We start from the raw sequence: 19,492 nt of genomic DNA on the forward strand, positions 1-19,492 counted from the left end.
TGCAGTAAATGGTTCTCAAAGACTGGAATATCAAGAAGATTTAAGAGCTAGTGGAAACTTCTGAGCTCGTCATTGAGAAGTTAAATGTTTCCTGATAACTTGCACAAAAATGTTTTGGGTCTTATTAAAATTTGCATGTAAGTTATCATAGTTACTATAGAAACAGAAGCATCTGTTCAGAGATATTCTTGTGTATTTGGCAAATACATTTGTTCTTAATCCCCTTCTGTTCGGGCTTCCTCAGAAAACAAAGCAGAAAAAACAACTCAAGTCTCATTCTTACCCTGTGAAACTGTGAAGGAGGCTATCATCCTTCAGGAACTGATAAGAGTAGAATGTAAATAGTGTCTCTGACTTTTTTCGAAGAAAGTCATGAGGGAGAGGCTGACTGTTTCAATGGACCACACTTTGATTTTGTTTTTCTTAGAGTCTTCTGAAAAGTACAGACTTCTAAGCCCTAAAAACCAGAGGAAATTGGGGGATGGGGGTCTTGTAGTAGAGGCGAGATGAGTTTACATCTGCATGGTATCAAAAAAGTCTGTTGATTTCTATTCTACCCTTTTTTGATCTAGAAAAACCCTGCCAATATTATATTTTCTCATTTTAGCAAGGAAAACAAAACACAACTTTCTTGGTAAGGCATGGAATCATTAGGTTGGAAAAGACCTTTGAGATCATCAGTTCCAGCTGTACCTGTCCCCTACAAAATCATATCCCTAAGCACTTAGTCTACCTGCCTTCTAAATACCTCCAGGTATGGCGACTCAACCACTAACCTGGGCAGCCTGTTCCAGTACTTGATGACCCTTTCTGTGAAGAAATTTTTCCTAATGTCCAATCCAAACGTCCCCTGACGCAGCTTGAAGCCATTCCCTCTCATCGTATCACCTATCACTTGGGAGAAGAGACCAACACCTGCTTCACTACACCCTCCTTTCAGGTAGTTGTAGAGTGATAAAGTCTCCCCTCAGCCTCCTCCGGGCTAAAAAACCCCAGTTCCTTCAGATGCACCTCAAAAGACTTGTTCTCCAGCCCCTTCACCAGCTTCGTTGCTCTTCTCAGGACATGCTCCAGGACCTCAGTGTCTTTCTTGTAGTGAGGGGCTCAAAACTGAACACAGGATTTAAGGTGTAGCCTCACCAAGATGACCTGCCCCATGACCTTCCCTGGCACTGAGGTCAGACTGACAGGTCTGTAGTTCCCTGGATCCTCTCTCCGGTGCTTCTTGTAAATGGATGTAATATCTACCAGTCTCCAGTCCAATGGAACTTCCCCAGTCAGCCAGGACTGCTGGTAGATGATGGAAAGAGGTTTGGCAAACCCCTCGTCCAGCTCCCTTAATACCTTTGGTGAGTCCCATCCGGCTCCATAGTCCTGAATGTCTAATTTGCCGAGCAGATCTCTAACCATTTCCTCTTGGATTCAGGGAGCTTTGTTCTGCTCTCCCTCCCTGTCTACTGGTTAGCGAGGTCAAGTACCCAGGGAACATCTCACCTGACTATTAAAGACGGAGGCAAAGAAGGAATTAAGTACCTCATCCTTATCCTCATCCTTTGTCTCTATTTTTCCCCCTACATCCAGTAAAGGATGGAGATTCTCCCTGGCCCTCATTTTGTTGTTGATGTACTTATAGAAGGATTTTTTATTATGTTTCACAGAACGGGCCAATCTAAGTTCTGGTTGGTCTTTAGCCCTTCTGATTTTATCTCTACAAGATCTCACTTAATCTCTGTAGTCCTCAAAAGATGCCTGCCCCTTCTTCCAAAGCCCATATATTTTCCTCTTTTTCCTGATTTCCACCCAGAGTTCTCTGCTTAGCCAAGATGGTTTTCTTCCCTGACAGCTCATTTCCCAGCACACAAGGACGAGGAATTTGTTCTTAAAGAACATCCAGCGCTTATGGACTCCTTTGCCCTTACAGACTGTATCCCATTAACTTTATTGACCAGGCTTCTGAACAGACCAAAGTCTGCCCTCCAGACTGTTCTACTGACTCTCACCCCTGCTTCTTCTAGAACTGAGAATGCTATCATCTTGTGCTTGCTATGCTCTAGGCGTACTCCAACTGTCAAATCTCCCACAACTGCCTCTCTGTTCACAAACAGCAGGTCTATCAGGGCACCTTCCCTCATTGGTTTGCTCACCAGTTGTGTCAGGAAGTTGTCTTCCACGCACTCCAGAAATCTCCTAGACTTTCCTCTACTCTATCGTACATCCAGCAGACATCTGGTAAGTTGAAGTCTCCCACAAGGACAAGGGCTAGCAATCGTGAGACTTCTCCCAGTTGCTTGTAGAATAACTCGTCGGCCTCCTCATTGTCGCGGGGTGGTCTGTAGCAGATTCCACCGCAATCTCTGCCTGATTAGGTGCACTTCTGATTTCACCCACAGACATTCAAAACTGTCATCACCACCAATGAGTTTGAGGCTGTCGAAACTCTGTCTAAGATACAGGGCTACTCCACTGCCTCTCCTTCCTCCCCAGTCCTGTCTGAAGAGTCTATAGGCTTCCATATCAGCACTCCAGTTCTGTGAGTCATCCCACCACATTTCTGTGATGGCAAGTATATCATAATCCTGCCTTACAGTAACTTCTAATACCTCTTATTAATTGCCCATGCTGCATGCATTGGTGTAGATTACGTACTTGCACGCATACAACAACGTGGTGGAGATTAATACATGCAGATAGACTGATCCAGAGGACCAGATTAATTAAATCTCGAACTGTAGGAGTCACGCTTTACTGTTGCTTGGATGTAGCTTCATTTTTAGTAGCAGATAATTAGCCATTATTTGTCCTAAAATAGAGCAAATTGGAAGTTGCCAGTGGTTTAGTAAACTGGCTTAAGTTACTTTATTTTTCAAACTCAAATCAGTCTCCTAAACTACTGCAGTTGTTAGAGGTTGTGATGATCCACAACTACTACTACAGTACATCAGGAACTGCAGTGCTCAGCATCTATGAAAATCAGATTACCCAGTTTGAGAATCAGGTTTGCATGCTTAGCATGAGCTAAAACACTTGGGTTTTCTAGAGAGCACCTGTATGTGTACGGGGCTGGAATTGTTAAGTGCATTGTTTAGATGAATATGTTTAAGTATAAATATTTTATCCAAAGCAATGGAATACGTTGTTTTGTCTTAATAAGTAATCTCTTGCTTCTTGCAGGCCCTGTCTAGGGGGAACTTTTTGTAGTATAAAAAAAATTGCAAGATACCTGAATAGGCAATTTTTTTTAAAAAAAATCTTAAACCCAATTGTAATTCATAGTTTACGGAAGTCAATTTAAGCAATACATGAATGTTATAGTCAGAAGTGTTTCTAACATTGTTTGGTTCTGTTGGTATCTGTTAATGTACTGATACTTTGCTGACTGTGCTTAACTCGAATTCCACCTAAGCTTATGAGTAGTAGTAAGTACATAAAGGTTAATCCCATTTAGACCTGATTGACACTGGCATTAAGTATTCAAGCTTGTAAACACATCTCAGTTACCTAAGGTTGCAGATCATTAGTTTCTGTAACAGGATTTTCTTTTGTGACAGTAAAACAGATCATTTTAATTAGCAACAGATAATGAATGTAGACTGTAGTGACCTTCTCAAGAAGTCCCAGTTACTGCCAAATAAACCCAGTGTGAATGAAATATGCAATAGATTTGTGACTAAATAATTGGTAGACTGAAACAGTGAGAAAAAAGAAAATCTGATACATCCCTTCTGAATTTTCAGGTTATTGAGAGGAATAAACTAATGCTTAGAATCCAGCACAGACATGAGACATGTTTCCAATCAAGAGAATTAAAGGGGGCAGTGAAAGTAAGTCATAGCTACAGATAGATATTAATAGACTGAATAGCAAAAAGCTGTGTAAGAATGTCTACTTACATGAATCCGATTTGCTGCTTTGATTGTGTGCTTCAATTCTGGTTGTTTTAATTGAATGTCTACTAGGCAGTTTATTTGCATTTTTTGAGACTGTATATGATTATTATAAATTATGTGTAGTAACTTGAAGTGACTGGCTTAATTTTCCTTAGCACAGTTTGAGAAATGCCACTCTTAATTAAGTAGACATCAGTTAAGGTTATGCTCAAGATGCCACAATTTCCTTATCAGGGATAGAATGTAAACTTCATGGTCAAGGTATGTCTTTAATGTCAGTTGAAACTAAATTCTTAAATAGCCTAATGGAAAGAGGGAGAAAAGGAGATTATTAAAGACTGTTTTAGTAGACAGAGCATACTTATTTTTTGAACTGAAAAAGTTGGTTGGATGTGGTGCTGTACCCTAGTCTGCTGTGGGTCTCCCTGTGACCTTGTAAAGGCTGAGAGATAAATTGTTTGAAAACCTCTGAAACAAAAGTATTTTTTTCAGCGTGTCATTCTTTTGTTTGAAATGCACTGGGCAAGGACTTTTGCCTTCTTCAGATTATCCAAACTGCTTCAATTATTGCTAACATTTTAATATAGCTAGTGGTATTTTTTTTATTGCCAAGAGGACAGTGGGAGTGCTCATGCAGCCAGTAAGTGTCTGTGTCTGTGCCACTGGCTGTTGCAGGAATTATGGAGCTGTTGTTTTAAAGCCATCATTCAGAGGTGAAGTGACTGTCCCCTAGACCATCCAGAGCCAATACCTCTCTCACTTTACGTAGCAGAAATTGGGGGGTGGACAGTCAGTTGAGATGTAGACCTCATGAGGTTCAACAAGGCTAAGTGCAAGGTCCTACACTTGGGTCAGGGCAATCATGAGGTTTTCCTCTGTGTAACAGATGCAAACAAAATATTTCTGAAGCAAATAAAAATATTAGGGCTTTTAATTTTAAAGATGTACTGATTTATAAGTGTTCCTGATAAACTTTTTTTTGTGGAAAAAAGGTAATAAAGGGAATATGTGAATTCAATCAATAGGATGCATTGGTTAAAGTTCTGGCTCCCAGTGAGTGGTTAGATGAAGAATATCAGAGGCCACAACACTTGCTTTTAGGTCATCTTCGCCATGTGAAGCACCAGTTTTCATGGCAATCAAAATAATTCTTATGGCTGAAATACTTTCAGAGACTGTTTTACAAATAAGTGCCACAAGTTTTTCTGCTGAAGTATTTTTTTCCATTTTTTTTTCTCTGTTTATCTGAAGGGATGGAATATTTAGAGCCTGTTTCAACTCCAATTCTTTTGATACTGGGCAGTGAAAAGAACAGACAGTTCTTTTTAAGAAGTTTAAAGACATGTTTGATAAATGTCTAAATTATTTCTTTTCAAAAGATTAAAAATGGTTGAACTTCCAATTTTACATGTCAAATTTCACGGTTCTTTATTAGCCATGGTCCAGGCACAAGGGAGATAACTGGGGTCTGTGTTCCAGAATTGGTGTTGCTGCCCAGCCTGTCTGACTTCCTTTAAAATGTTCTCATCAATGACAGATGCCAAACTTAATGCATTCCATATTTTCACACAGCATCATGCCCAAGTTGGGGGACCTTTGCTTTACAAATGGTGATCAGCTTTGCACTGTCTGAGCATTTACCTCTTTAGTTTGCTGCTTGGAAGTGCACATTGGAGCCAGTCCTTGAGTTGAAAAGAGTTACTGACAGAGCAAATGGAATAAGCGCTATAACAGTGCATCTCAAATTGCCCATTTTCTTCTCCTTCAGGTGCACTTCTAGTATCTACCATTGGTCTTGATTCGTCCTTTAATCTTGGTGTGACGCACTGAGATGGAAAAATTGTGCATGCATTGTGTGCTCTTGGGTAGTGCAGTGCTGCTCACACCTATTGGTGCAATGTGTAAGCCTTGCTTTCTGATAAGTAACTTGTGCAGGGTCACAATGCCTACGAACATTTTTTATATTGCTGTTGTTTTTTAACTGGCTTCCTGTATAAAGGGTGGTGGTTTAGTGAAAATGAAACACTATAAGCAATGTTAAAGTTTAATTAAGCAAGCTTACTTTTAGATTATTTTCTTAGTAAAAAGAGAGCAGAGAGTAAAGGATATGAAAGATGCACTAAGCATTTTGTATTTGCAAAGGGTGGGTGTTATATTAGCACTGGACTGACACCTGTTTTGATCGGGATTCTATATGATTGACCAGGGACAGAAAACATGAAAATCTGTTTTCAGGCAGGTATGTGAAGTGCCTTAGGATGAGGCACTAATGTAGTGGTTCTGCACCTGTAACAGTGTGCTTTATCACACACAGTGTGTCTGACTTGTTTGGAGTGTGATTTTGGTGGTAGAATTTGAAAAAAGAATGGAAATGACAGTCTGTGCAGACAGGAACACAGAGAGAAGGCAAATGTATAAGGAAGTGATCTCCTGTGCAGTACTAATAAACTAAAGAAGTAAGCCAGTAGGTATTTGCAGATTTCTGAAGGGGAAGGGATTGGATGAAAAGAGTTTGCCGCAGAAGGAAAGATGCCTTTGAAAAAAAGAATTGCCAAAGCAAATTGCAGTGGGATGATGCAAGAGTAACAGTGGTATTACAGCTGTGTAAGAGTGGTGGATGTTGGTGGAAGGAGGTAGGGCAGGAAAAGCATGTTTAAAACCTTCTGCATCTTTCTCTCTTCTCCTCCAGCCCCTCATGTGATCTAATAAATGGGATTTTGAATCCAACAGTTTGCCTACTGCAATGTGAGTCAGTACTGTTCTTCCTGATGCCTCTAAACAGAAGATGCTGCATCCCTCTCCTCACAGTGGCTCTGGCATTTGCCAGGCTATTCACTAAGCTGATTCAGTTCACAAACCACTTAGAGACTTGGGTGTGGTGTTGGATTTATTTCTGTTAGTGAGCCAATAACATTCACTAAGCAAAAGGGAAACCCACTTGAAGATGAGAGCACAGCTAAGCAGCATTGCACGACAAGGCAGTGAGAGGACTGGCATTTGCCAGGAGCAGACCTTTGCTTTGCAGGGGATGAAATTGATTATCTGTGTTGGCTGAACAATATCATCAAACTTGTGCTTCAAATTTGTGTATAAAATGGCACCGTTCTCTCTTCATTACATGGAGATTTAGAGGAACATGCATTGTACTACATGGAAAAATAGACCCAAAAAATCAGCATTATTTTAAGCCTGCCATGCCTCAAAGCGAAGTTTTGCTTTGGTTGCTTACGTTAAATCCTGTCATTAAAGTCTGGACAACATTTGCTACTGACCTAAAAAAATCTATTCAACCTACAGTTAAGGTAACTTCATCTTGAACTTTCATGTTCTCTGACTAATTTTATGCTGTGAAGTGATGGTATTTTTGTTTGCTTAAACTGTCCTAGAAATACGGAAACTGATTATTAAACATATTCTGACATCATTCAGATCTGCCTAGAATCACTTCTTTTTTTTTTGTAGTGACTTCTAGGGAACATTTTGGGCATTGGAGCTGTGATTTAGAAACAAAAGGAATAGGAAAATCAATCTTCAGTGTAATTAATTCAGCAGTAAATTGAAGGTTCATTTAGTCCGTAGTGATGATGATACAGATTTTGCAGTACAGATTAGATTTTACGTTACAGTATGCACTTTTGCTGACAGGACTTTTGGTACACTCTGCACCTGGAGATGATCCAACAGAGCTAGCTAGCTCTTATAACATAGCTGGTGGCAGGCAAGGAGAATCTGGCACCTGTATCCTCTGGGCGGCAGCAGTGAACAATTTTCCGTGCAAGGGACTGTATTTTCCACAGGGACACCCAGCTATCTTGCCCTGCCTTAAGGGCGTTGAGGGCTTCACCACAGCAGAATGTGCTTTCACAACCTGTGTGTGATTTCATTATTTTTCCTGTTGTTTCTTCCACTCACCTCTGTTTGTTTATCCGAAAGGAATATTTGGATGTTAAATTATTTGGTAGCCATACCAATCTGAGCCTTAACCATTGACTGAAGCAGACTTAAGGAGCATGGAGTCCCTTTGATGTCGATGTGGATCTGGCTCATGTCAGGGCTTGGTCACAAAGTCTTCATCTCAGAACCCAGCCTTTTTTTTTATGCGTAGGCTGTTGCATTCGTTTGCAGTCCTCCATATTTGGTTTCTGGCAAGAAAAGTACGGAATTGCAAGTGTCCTGTAGACCAAGGCTGTTCTTATATGGATGTTGAAAAATTCCTCTGCAGACAGACATTTTTGGTGACAGTGCTAGCTGGTTTTAGCCATGTAGAGCTACGTTAGCTCTGCAGCCAAAGCAGTTTCTGCCTTTTCTGCTAGCTGGTAGTAGAATTGGTTTTCAGGCAGTTTCCTCTGCCAGAATCAGTGGAGGAAATAGTATTGCATGGGTATGTGGTGGCCTGAAGAAGTTATTAGTGGTAGCAAGAGACTGACTTTTAAGTATAGGACTTATTCATCTCCTTATTAATAGAGGGGAAATGCTTGTAAATGGAGCAAGTCTGCTTTGGGAGTTAAAATGACGGTGCGGAGTCATTTTACAGAGTAGAATTAGACTCTGACAAATTTTATTTAAAAAACTTGATAATCTCTATCTCAAGAGCTACCTGTAGAATGCTTTAGCTTTTCTCAGCATATTTCCATTAAATTACCTAAGTACATAAAAATCTAGTACCTCTGACCTTTTCTTTTTTTTGAATCCAAGATCAAGAGCTGGATTACAGTCAAATGCCATGTAATTTCTTTACTACTGAATAAAGAAGTTAACAAAGGTTTTGTAAATAGCAGATAAGCATGAGTCAAGTATTTTTACATAACATGAAAACAAAATATTCTAAACAGTTGAAGATATTTTTCAAGGAAGGACACAACTTTTCTTTCTTAAGCTTATTGATACCTATTATTATTCTCTGAAAACTTTGAAGGACATCTAGTTTATAACCTTTAAAATTATACATATTTAAAGACTGACTATTACTGTTTGCCTTGGAAGCCTGGGAACAGCACCAGATGCCTAGTAATCTGTGGCTGCACTGTAGCTACTCCTTTAAGTGCTATTTTTCTGAATGAGAAAAGCAAACAGCTGCTCAACTGCATTGAAGAAATGATTTTCTTCTAAGACAAGGATTTGTGCAAAAGCATATTCTAATTGGAATTCTTTCCACTGTCTCATGTAGGGACAGACTTTAAATTTCTACCACCCCCACTGCTATTTCTTTTTTCTTTCCTTTTTGATTTTTTCTTTTTCTTCCCAATAATTCCCAGGCCTAACATGAATAGAAGAAACAACACTTAGTTGTCCTAAAATGAAGCCAGGCTATCTAGATAAGCTGGCTTCTGTATCTACCAGAGACAATGTTTACCAAGTCCGTAGCAAAACATAGTGATAGAATGCATTTTCTTTCTCCCTCTGGGGCTTATCGATATCTGTGTTGAGATAAAATAGAAGACTTAGCATTCAGAGAGGTTTCTAATTTCTCAGTGGTTTGAGAAATCTTCCATGCTGTTTCCTCAAAATCTTAGCTATGTCAAATTAACAACTCATAAAACATGCCCTTTCTACTTTAGCTTTAATAGTTTTGCCCATCCTCATTGTGTTTAAACATAATTTTCCTTAATGTGGTTATTTAGAAAACTTTTGATAGTAGAAGCACTCTGACACTCAACTAACCAAGATAATCAAGGCTCTCCTGCATTATTTTTTGATGTCATCATACATACCTTTTGACTACATTTGAATAATCTAGGGACAGTGACGATGCCACTGAAAGTCATAGTGGATGTAGCAGAATAAATTAACTGTATCCTTCTCAGAAGAAACCACTGTGTCCAAACAAAAGTGGCAAAACCACTGCATTATATTTCAAAACCAGGTCATACAGGTGTGCACAGCCTTCTGCAGGTTGTCAGGAGTTTGTTCGGTGGGAGTACAAGCTCCTGCATTTCTCCGGTTTGATTGGAGGTCCTCTATCTGATTTGTATGGTGTGAGCATCAGACAGGCTCTCACAAAGGGAGACAATCTTGTGGGAGGACTTAGCCAGTAGCCTTCCACAGAAAACACTGGTACTGACAGAGCTTTGGGCATTTGGGACATCTGGCTGGTATAGTGGTACCTCAGCTTCAGGCATATTCTTTCATATTGAAATGCACAGACTTACACTTGTCACCCGTAAAATAAGATTAGTTAAGCTACAAGGCAGAAAGCTGCATAAGGTAATCCAGAGAAGAAAATTATGATATTTTGACCGAAAAAATAACCCAAACACCAGCTGCTGGAAAATGTTGTACTCCACTAAGGACCTGTTCACCTGCTGAATGCAATAGGGCAGGTAAGCCAGGTATTATAAACCAGAAAGCCAGCAACTTATTGTAGTCTTCTGCTTAATAGTTTAAGAGGTCTGTTCTCCAGACTAACCTGTGTGTGTGTCTTGTTTCAACTTTAGCTTTGGTTAGAGCTCTCTGAATTGAACTAGGTGACAAACCAATCAAGAATGTAATACTGCTCACCAAAACTGTCACTTCTTTTATGTTGGCCCAACGCATCGAGAAATCAAAAAGGTACGAAGGCTTTCATCAGTGAGGTGGTGGGACTGGATGGCAGAGTGAATAGGGGGAGAAGTGTGTTGAGAAAGAAGAGAGTGAAGCAACCGCTAGGTAAGCTGAGCTGCCCAAGGTATGATGGCCACAGTGCTCAGAGCACCTAGACTGGACCTGCTGGTACTGGTTACAATGTCTTCTTCTCCTGAAGTGACACAAATTGTTCTTTGTGTTGGGAAGTTATTTGGCCGGTGGCCATTAGCCTGTTGGGTGCTTTAAGTAGGAGTCTTGCCCTTATGTGGCGGCAGTGTGTACGGACTGACTGTGAAGTCCTTCTGGACTAAATACTTCAACCAAAGATTGCTTGTGCCAGAGGAGAATGCATGTTGGGGAAGATTTTGCTGCTTGGTCAGAATGTTTTTATAGCTTTTCAGTGAGTCAAGGTCTGTGACCTACACCTTTCCACCCAGCCAAGTGCTGCAAACACCAAGCTGTAAAGTCTTTGTTTTACTGTCACCTGGTGAGTCATTATTTACTCAGTGCAAGGTGGAACAGCTTCAGCTAGAGGGGTGGGAAAGACCCACCCCAAGCTGTATTTGAATGGTTAGAGCAAGTATTATGGGATTTGTGCATTAGAATCTCATTAGACAGATAAGAAAGCACTTGCCAAGGACATTGAATTCTGACTCCTGATGAAAAGAGAGAACATTTGTTTTTCTCCTGCTCGTGCTTTGTGTGGAAAGCCTATTCCCTTACATGTCTTGAAGAATATCTGCTTGAATGGCTTCTGCATGTGAGGCAGATGGGGTGGAAGATAGCGCTGGAGATTTGTGTCAACTCTGAGGCTATGAGAAAGTCCAGCTTCAGCAGAGTAATCACTGAGGTTCTTGATTTCTCTAGGTGGCAAGTAGTTGCTGAGCTGGCTATGCAAGGCTGAGCATCTGCGTGCCATCTGCATGGTACATGCAAGTACTGGTTCCTTCAGACAAGAAAATTAATTTAGGACGGACCATATTTTGGAAAGTTGAGTAATCACTATCATTTAAGTCCTTTTAATCTAGGCTCTAACCCAAGCTGCACGTTGAAAATAAAGTACAGTGATTTTGCATGCTTGTAACTTGCCACCTCACTGATCTGCAGTGGATCTCTAAGACAGAGGCTTCCTGTGGTTTCAGGAAGATCCTTATCCCCGTGTTGCTGTGCAGAAGGACCATGGAAATTCATACTATCCCTAGGGCCAAAGTAAAGCAGTTATTCTTCTCAGTGAGTGCCAGGATTGTGCCTGCTGCTTTGTGTGCAGTCCAGAAGAGCAAACATCTGTAACTTTCAACAGCCAGGGCTCAGCTGTGTCTAGAGATGTGGTTTAGCTTTTAACAGAGCTGATCAGCACACAATGTGCTGACTGTCATTCCTAAAGAACAAAATAACAGATGAGCTTGTGATATGTTTGTCTGGAGGTAGAGAATGAGAAGAACAACTTGGTTACTAATTGCCTTCTCACTACTGAAAGGAGAAGTGTCCCTATGCTTGACACAATTTGCATGAAGGTTGGTGTAATTAATGAGATTTTCCACCTTCAGCTATCCCAAGAGTGAGCTTAATACCATTGTCTCCAGCGTGGCTTTGAGACTTAAATGCAACCATTTGCATTCAGCAGGGCAGTGTACACAACTTGAGAGTTCATGAAATTTAAAACGTGTCTCTGCTATCAGCCCATTTTGCAGTAAGAGTGCTGCTTCTTTTTGTTACCCTTTTTTAATGTTATTTGAATTTGAGTATCAATAATATTAATAACTATGCTTTCAGATCTGTTATTTGGTTTGCTATGTCTAAATCAGTGTGACTGCTCTTATGTAAAAAGAAAATTCCTGGTATGCTATGAACTAATGTATGAAACTCTGATTTGATTTAATTTAATTGATGTTGTTATCTGTTGCATAGATTTTGGGGAGTTTCTGATGTGTGTGAAATTGCATCCAGCTGTGCTAGAAGGCTAAGTAATCTTTAGAAGTAAGGTACGACTGGGGATGAGCTAAGGTGTCAGAACTATGTCCTTAATGACTGTATATACAAAGTATATTGACTTTAAATTATATTTAAAATTGTTTACATATTAAGTGCTGGTAAGATCTTTTGTATGAAAGTCTTTAGGACATACTATCCATCACATGTTTAATTTTATTTTTATTTTTTAAGTGCTGCTCTAATACTTACTACCTGTCATGGTCCTATTATTATTCTAACAATTCCATAAGTAGGTACTTTAAATGCAATAAAATAAATTTAGTTTATTAATCCTATACCTAAAGGAGGGCTTGGTTTGGAAATGTTTTTTAAATTGATCAGTGACATTTATCAACTCAGGCTCCAGACTTCTTCTCTAGTGCTTGGTATAATGGAAGATGATTATGGAGATGGTAGTGGGGGAAATACTAAAAGCAATATATTGCTTGCCTAGGTATGAAAAGAGGAATAATTTGCAGGGCTGCATTTTGAAAACAATTTTTTTTGAGTTTGCTTGGCTGATGTGTTGGTCTTCTTTCTCCTTCAGCTTCCCTGTTCCCTCCCAGTATCCACAACACAAACTGTATCAGTGCTGTGTCAAAGGGTGGGTTGCACCTTCTCCACAGCATTCCGATATTTTCTTCATGGCTCTCCGTGTGAAGTCTACCTTCCCCCTTTCTTTCTTGAGAGCTGTGTACTCATAGGCCTTCAGCTTGCTGTAGTAGTCCGAGAATTTGTTGTAGAGAATCGAGATGGGCATGCCATTCAGGATTATTCCAAATGCGATGCAGAGGAAAGCAAACAGACGGCCAAGGTGAGTTTCTGGACACATGTCTCCATATCCCACTGTGGAGATGCTGACCTACAGGCAAACCAACATTCAGCTGATTAGCTGAGCAGAACTGTACAAATCTGTGTTCAGGGATCAGAGGCATTTTTGCACTTTGCATCTGAAATACTTTCTACTGCTTTTTTTTTATGTACCGTTCATCTTATGCAAAAGTCTCTAATTAAAAGAAAAAACAAACCATCTCTCATGCAGTAAAGAAAGACTACAGTGTAGTTTGACACCATTCCGGAGGATTTTTTAAAACCTTTGTCCTGCAGAGAGTATTTCCAAACAATGTCCACACTATCTTGTCCAGAAGGTGGGTATGCTCAATTGCAGTGAGTGAAAAGACATGGCTCCCTGACTGCGCAAATCCAGTAATAAATGCAGCCTGCAGCTCTGATCCTTTATGATGTCACTTGGAACAGATGTCCTGCTTTTAAACCCAGTGTGCTTATAAAACCTGGTATTTTGGGTCTTATTCTGTGGGTTGTCTTTTGAGTATTACCTTTGTTTGTCATATATATTTTAGGAACTAATGAAAAACACATAAAAATCTTCAGCTGATTGTGAAATATATTTTTCTAACATCTGCATTTTAGGAAGAAGTGACCCAGGAGTCTGAAGTTTCTAGATAAAATCCCCTTTAATGGTAACATGCCTAGGAGGAGCTGTGGAAAAAACAAAGATATTTTTCTGGAAGTTTTTTCTCACAGAGTATGCTCACTACATATGTATTTATAGTGCTAAGTTGTCTTCCTGCTCAGCTGTATGTCAAAGCTTAAAAAATTAAGGAGGGGGTATGTGTGTGTGTGTGTGCCTTCAATAGGGAATATTCCTGTTTGGTTTAGCTGACAGGTACACAGGTGGAAATTTTTGCTGAATTCCTTTGAAGAAGGGTTTTAGAGTTGTTTCAAATGTGGGGTTTTTTTTTGTGGGAGTGATGGTATTTAGTATATCTGTTTTATACGAATATACATTCTGACATCACATTTGTCTACATAAATTAACAGACTTTTTTATTCTCATCCATCAGCGCTTTCTGATTTTAGCCTACAGATATATGAAGGAACTGTGTTTTGTATGAACCTGTGCCATACCACATACATATGAATGATATACTCTCAAACAGTCAGCATAAAAGAACTAATATTTGTCCACTGCATACATATTGATTGTTTACAATTTTTACATTTAGTAAATATAATTTATTTTTCTCCGGCAGTTTAAACTCGCAGACTTCTGCCATCTGGTACTTTCTAGTCTGTGCAAGCAATGTTTTTCAGCCAATAGACTTCTTTTTTTTTTTTTTTTTTCCCAGTATCTGAACACACTGTGTGTATCTGTGAAAAAGTAATCTAAAACTTTGGCAGAAATAAACCACAGGCAGTAAGACTTTCATTGTAACGCCCGTGTGGCTTTAGCACTGAAATAAGTTTTTGGAAGGTCACAATGTGTGACCTGCCATCCTTCAACATGCTAAATAAAATGTTACATCAAGTGAAGAAAGCACTAGGGTGCATGAGACAGCACTGGGTAGGAGTGTTTGTAGGATGCACCTGGTGCTTCCTGTGGAACAAAAAGGATTAGTCACTTGATTTAATGGAAATTAAGTCGCTGGATTTGAATGATAATACAGGATAAATATCTCCAAAAATAAATACTGAGATGAAGGCAAGATGCTTATCTGTACCAGCCAGGACAAAACCATTATCCTGTGATAAGGTTCCATTTCCCTGGCATAGTCTTCTACATTTACTATGACAGTTCAGGAGGGATGCTGCTTCTCTTCTGTGTGTGAGTCTATGAAAGCTATTGGATTTTAAGGAAATTTGAGTGTTTTGGCTGTCTTTATTTTCACTCTCCAATAATGCATAGGCTTTATAAGAGTTTTATGCCTTGGAATTGCAGTGTGCATGCTACAGCTTCTTTTGGAGACAGTTGCTCAGCTAAATAGGCCTTTTTTGTTCTAGTCTTAGTCATATAGATTTCTTAGAAGTGTCTAAATGATTATGGTGTAACCAGCGGGCAGAAGTGAGCCTTAAGGATTTTGCATATAACCTGCACATTCAGAAAACAAAATACGATGTTAGTGTCCTTATTCTAGTAATGCATGAACCGCAATTTTTGTTCATAACTTGTGGATATCACTTAGAGATGACCCATGAAGATCACACTACAGGACCTTTTCCTTTATTCACTGATTTTTCCCCTCCTTTCCATGCCCCATCTTAAAGGATATTCGGCACGTATGCCTGTGTATATATGTAAATGTCTGCGTGTGTCTGTAGGGCCAGTTTTTCGCTATGCGCCAAATCACTACTAATACATGTACGGGAAACCACCACATCTCATCAGCTATTGTTGAACTGGAAGCGCAGGCCATGGGCTGCTGGGACTGCTCCCAGGAGAAACTACGTTGGGTGGGTTGCAGTTGCTGTCCTGTAGGGCCCATATGCTGCTCGATGCATCCAGTGCCTACACTGAACAACCAGCATGAGAATTTTGAGTCCTTTCCAGTCCATTTGCATGAGCTTTACTCCCCAAGGAAGTGACTGGGAGAGAGGCAGACCCATAGTCAGCCCCTAGAAGTGCTCCTGGGGCCATGCCACAAAATGTATTGTATGACAGACTGGAACAACTTTAGAGCTGTGGATCATCCAAGATACAGGCCTTTAGCTGTCTCTCAGCACCTGAAACATCTAGCTTACTCTCTGATTTGATCCAGACAGCTATAGTTACACAATTATATGCTTATCTTCTGCCGTGTAACAACACAGGCAGGGATCAACAGCCACCTCTCCCCAATGCCCTTTATAAAATCACCCCTTGCTCTCTGAAAACATTACTGTAAATATGGCACTTGTGAAACTGCCATACTTGTGGATGAAGATTATCTGGCAAGAATTTAATTACAGCCTGCAGCTCCCTCTTCATTGTCTGCTAGTCTTGATAAACCCAGAAGTGTTTCTTTTGTCTTCACAGTTCACCTTGAAGGATACAACTATCATTTTGATATCACAATGGTTTGAGAAGCATTGGTTAGCCTTCCATAAGTAAATGTATGTCTGTCCTTGGATGTTAATGCAGTCCAAGACTCGAGTTGAACTACTTCCCTAACCCTTTAGAGGAGAATTCCAAGTCTAGAATACTGGAACAGTTCTGCCAGGACAGTGGCAGAGTCAGAAGGTACTTAAGCAAGGTGGAGAGCTTTAAACTCTCACAGCTCTTCATTCAAGGCTGAATCTTCATGCCCTTGAAAGACGTGAACCCATCAGCCTGGAATATGCTGGGTCGAAACACCCCTCCACATAATACAGTATAGCACAGGTCAGTCATAGTTCAGACCTGGTAAGGAGATGTGTCTGAATGCCTTAGAGCACTAATCTAGTGGCAGTCCCTAGAAACGAGGTCATTCTGTCTTCATTGCTGGGGCTTATCAGCTGAAACTCAGACAGTTTCCCCATTCTAAGATCTTGGAATGGAACTAAAATCACACTCTTTCTGGCAGAGGTTGCAAAAAAACATTCAAGGTGACATTAACCAGCTCTCTGAACTGACTGATGTGAGATTCAAACCAGTGACCTAGATGTAGAAGGCAGTTTATCCCATTATCACCCCCTTGAGCCATTGTGCTGCTTCTTGTATTTATTCTTCTACAAGTCTAGCATGGTATAAATAATCTGCCCATGTTTTGTACTTGTGCAGACATGTGCCTTACATGTACCACCTAAGGGACAGAAGACAATCTCTGGTGTAAAACAACTGTTGATCCCAATGTATATTTAATGGCCAGGGGTCAGAGGCAGCTTTGACTTTAGAAGTTTGAGTGACTAGCTATGGTTAGTAAAGTATGTCTTACCATCTTGCAATTGCATAGCAGATCTGCAAAAAGAAAAAGAGTGAAAAATCCTGTGTCCACCTGCAACCAGCTAGCCTGATGAAGGAATGGGATTTTTTTTTCCTTCCTTTTTTTTTTTTTTTTTTTTTTTTTTTTGGGCAATGCTGATTATGAGACTAAATGAGGAAATGTTTTTATTTCCTGCCTCTTTGCCTACTTCTTCTTTAAAAGTCCAAGTACTGTCTGTGTCTGCTTGGACAGGAAATCCAATGCTATCTGCCTGATTAAGCCTTGATTTAAGCTTACAGCAGAGGTGAATGAGTGCGTGTGTGTGTGCGTGAGTTAGTACATATGTCCCTTAAGCTCAGAATTCAGAGCAGATGTTCACTGATCCGAGCCTGCTATTTTCAAGGCTGTCAGTGACTCTAGCAAGGAAAGGGAGGGAAAGGAAGGCAGGGTCTCTGGTTACCCAGCAAGGTGAGATATGTTTACTTACGGCAGCCCACCACCAAGCATGGGGAATGCTGGTGAAGTTGGTACTGGAAACATCGTGCTCCACTGTGTAGACCATAGCAGAGAAAGCGAAGATGCCCATGGCAATGAAGAGCAAAAGGCAGCCCACCTGCTGGTAGCACTGACGCAAAGTAAAGCCAAAGGCACGCAGCCCAGTGGAATGGCGGGCCAGCTTGAGGATGCGGAAGATGCGCATGAGACGCATGATGCGAAGCACTTGTCCCACCTTGCCCACCCGTCCCACCTTCTCAATATCATGCTCATGCTGCGAACCCCGACCTCTGGGCTGGTCATCATCAGCAAAGCATTCGAGCAGCAGCTGCAGGTAGAGGGGCAGGATGGCAATGAGGTCTACTGCATTGAGGGCGCTGCTGGCAAAGCGACGCAGGTCTGGGGTAGACACCAAGCGCAGTAGGTACTCCAGTGTGAAGAATGCGATGCATAGGGTCTCAATGTGCTCCAAGACAGGACGGCTCTCCCCACTTTTCCGGTCTACCTGCTGCATCTCCTCCACTGTGTTGAGGGCCAGAGCCACCACAGAGATGAGCACGAAGAAGCTGGACGCCACTGCCATCACCTTAGCAGTGACAGAGGAGAAGGGCTTTTCCATAAGATTCCACAGGCGCCAGCGCTGGGGGCCATAGTAGCGCATGTGGTGGAAGAGTTGCTCGCTTTCTTGAGCCTCTGCCTGGGAGCGCAGCTCACGCTGGACCTTCAGCTGCTCAGTCAGCTCGTCACGGCGCTCCTCAAAGCAGATGCGGCAACAGCGAGGTGTGTATTTCAGCCGCACACCCCAATAGCTCAGCTCCTCCAGGAAGCTACGGGGGCACAGCTCATCCCGCACACGCAGCACACCTGAGGCATAGAAGTTGTACACCAACTGGAAGACAGATGGGTCACGATCAAAGAAATACTCATCTACCTGGGCAGCATAGTCATCACACAGGCCCAGCTGGCAGCGACGGTCAGTGGAGGTAGCCAAGCGGCCCAGGCGGGTCTTAGGATAGATGGCCACTGCCTGATAGGTGAGGCGGTAGCTTTGGCCTCCAACATTGATGTTCAGCACAGATGAAGTGAAAGCTGTCGCCGTGGCTCCAGGAGACAGGGCAGGGGAGCAAGTAATGGATGAGGAGGTCTTGTTTTCTCCCTCAATTGTGTCTCCAGTTGGCCATTTTCCTTGTTCTTTCTCTTCCTCTTCCTCATCTTCATCTTCCACGTAGTAGTTGTAATTCCCCTCAGGTCCTAGAAGCAGCAGGGGTTGGAAGTTCAATGAAGCTGTAGCGGAAAAGCCACTCTGCTTGTCTGCATTTATGCCTTCATTATCTTTCCCCTTGCCTTGCTGTGGGAGGACGTTTGATTCTTCCCTTTCTCTTCCTTTATGTTTTAGGAAAGGAAACTGTCGCTGCATGTTAAACTGCAACATGCTACTCTTCCTTACTCTTCTCTTGTTTGCATTCACCTGATCAAGGAACTAACATCAATCCTCTCCAACAAAACAAAGGCTGGCACTCCAGTTTTCTTCTTTCTTTATCTTGGTAGTATCACACAAAGCAGTGGTTCTGCATTCGCCCTGCCAGCCTCCATTCCAGTTGTTGTGAAACCTCCGTGTGGGATACAGACACATGAAGTCTGCTGTTGACCGTTTTAATCTTGCTGACAGGGAAGATCTGAGTGCTTAGAGAAGGGGATTTAAGGGCTATTATCCTGTTCCTGCCTCGTCCCTCAGGCTGTGACGTGAGCGATTATGGATCCATAAATGTATGAAAAATCAGTAGGGGGAAAAAAACCCTAAAGTTTTATTGCTAATAAAACACATACATTTTCCTAATTTAAGTATATATGGATTAAGAATAATCTCAAAATAAGGACGAGGATGGAGTGAGAGAGAGC

General features: G+C 41.2%; 1 protein-coding gene across 1 annotated transcript; it reads right to left on the minus strand.

Annotated features, from left to right (window-relative positions):
- Positions 1 to 7: 7 nt before the first annotated feature.
- KCNV2 (potassium voltage-gated channel modifier subfamily V member 2) lies at positions 8 to 19,250 on the minus strand. The gene is made up of 2 exons (XM_009556159.2): positions 17,586 to 19,250; positions 8 to 13,281 (listed from the first exon to the last, which is right to left on the minus strand). Exons 1-2 carry the CDS (start codon positions 19,023 to 19,025, stop codon positions 13,006 to 13,008), a joined length of 1,716 nt encoding a protein of 571 aa, XP_009554454.1. The 5' UTR covers positions 19,026 to 19,250; the 3' UTR covers positions 8 to 13,005.
- Between the last annotated feature and the right edge of the window lie 242 nt (positions 19,251 to 19,492).

This window comes from Cuculus canorus, chromosome Z (assembly GCF_017976375.1).
Source record: "Cuculus canorus isolate bCucCan1 chromosome Z, bCucCan1.pri, whole genome shotgun sequence".
NCBI lineage: Eukaryota > Metazoa > Chordata > Aves > Cuculiformes > Cuculidae > Cuculus > Cuculus canorus.

What these genes read in the sequence shown, in the direction of transcription:
- KCNV2 (XM_009556159.2), bottom strand. Translation starts at nt 19,025, where the DNA reads ATGTTGCAGTTTAACATGCAGCGACAGTTTCCTTTCCTAAAACATAAA. An exon ending in ATGCTTGGTGGTGGGCTGCC is followed by an intron (nt 13,282 to 17,585) that starts GTAAGTAAACAT and finishes GTTTGCCTGTAG; the next exon opens with GTCAGCATCTCCACAGTGGG.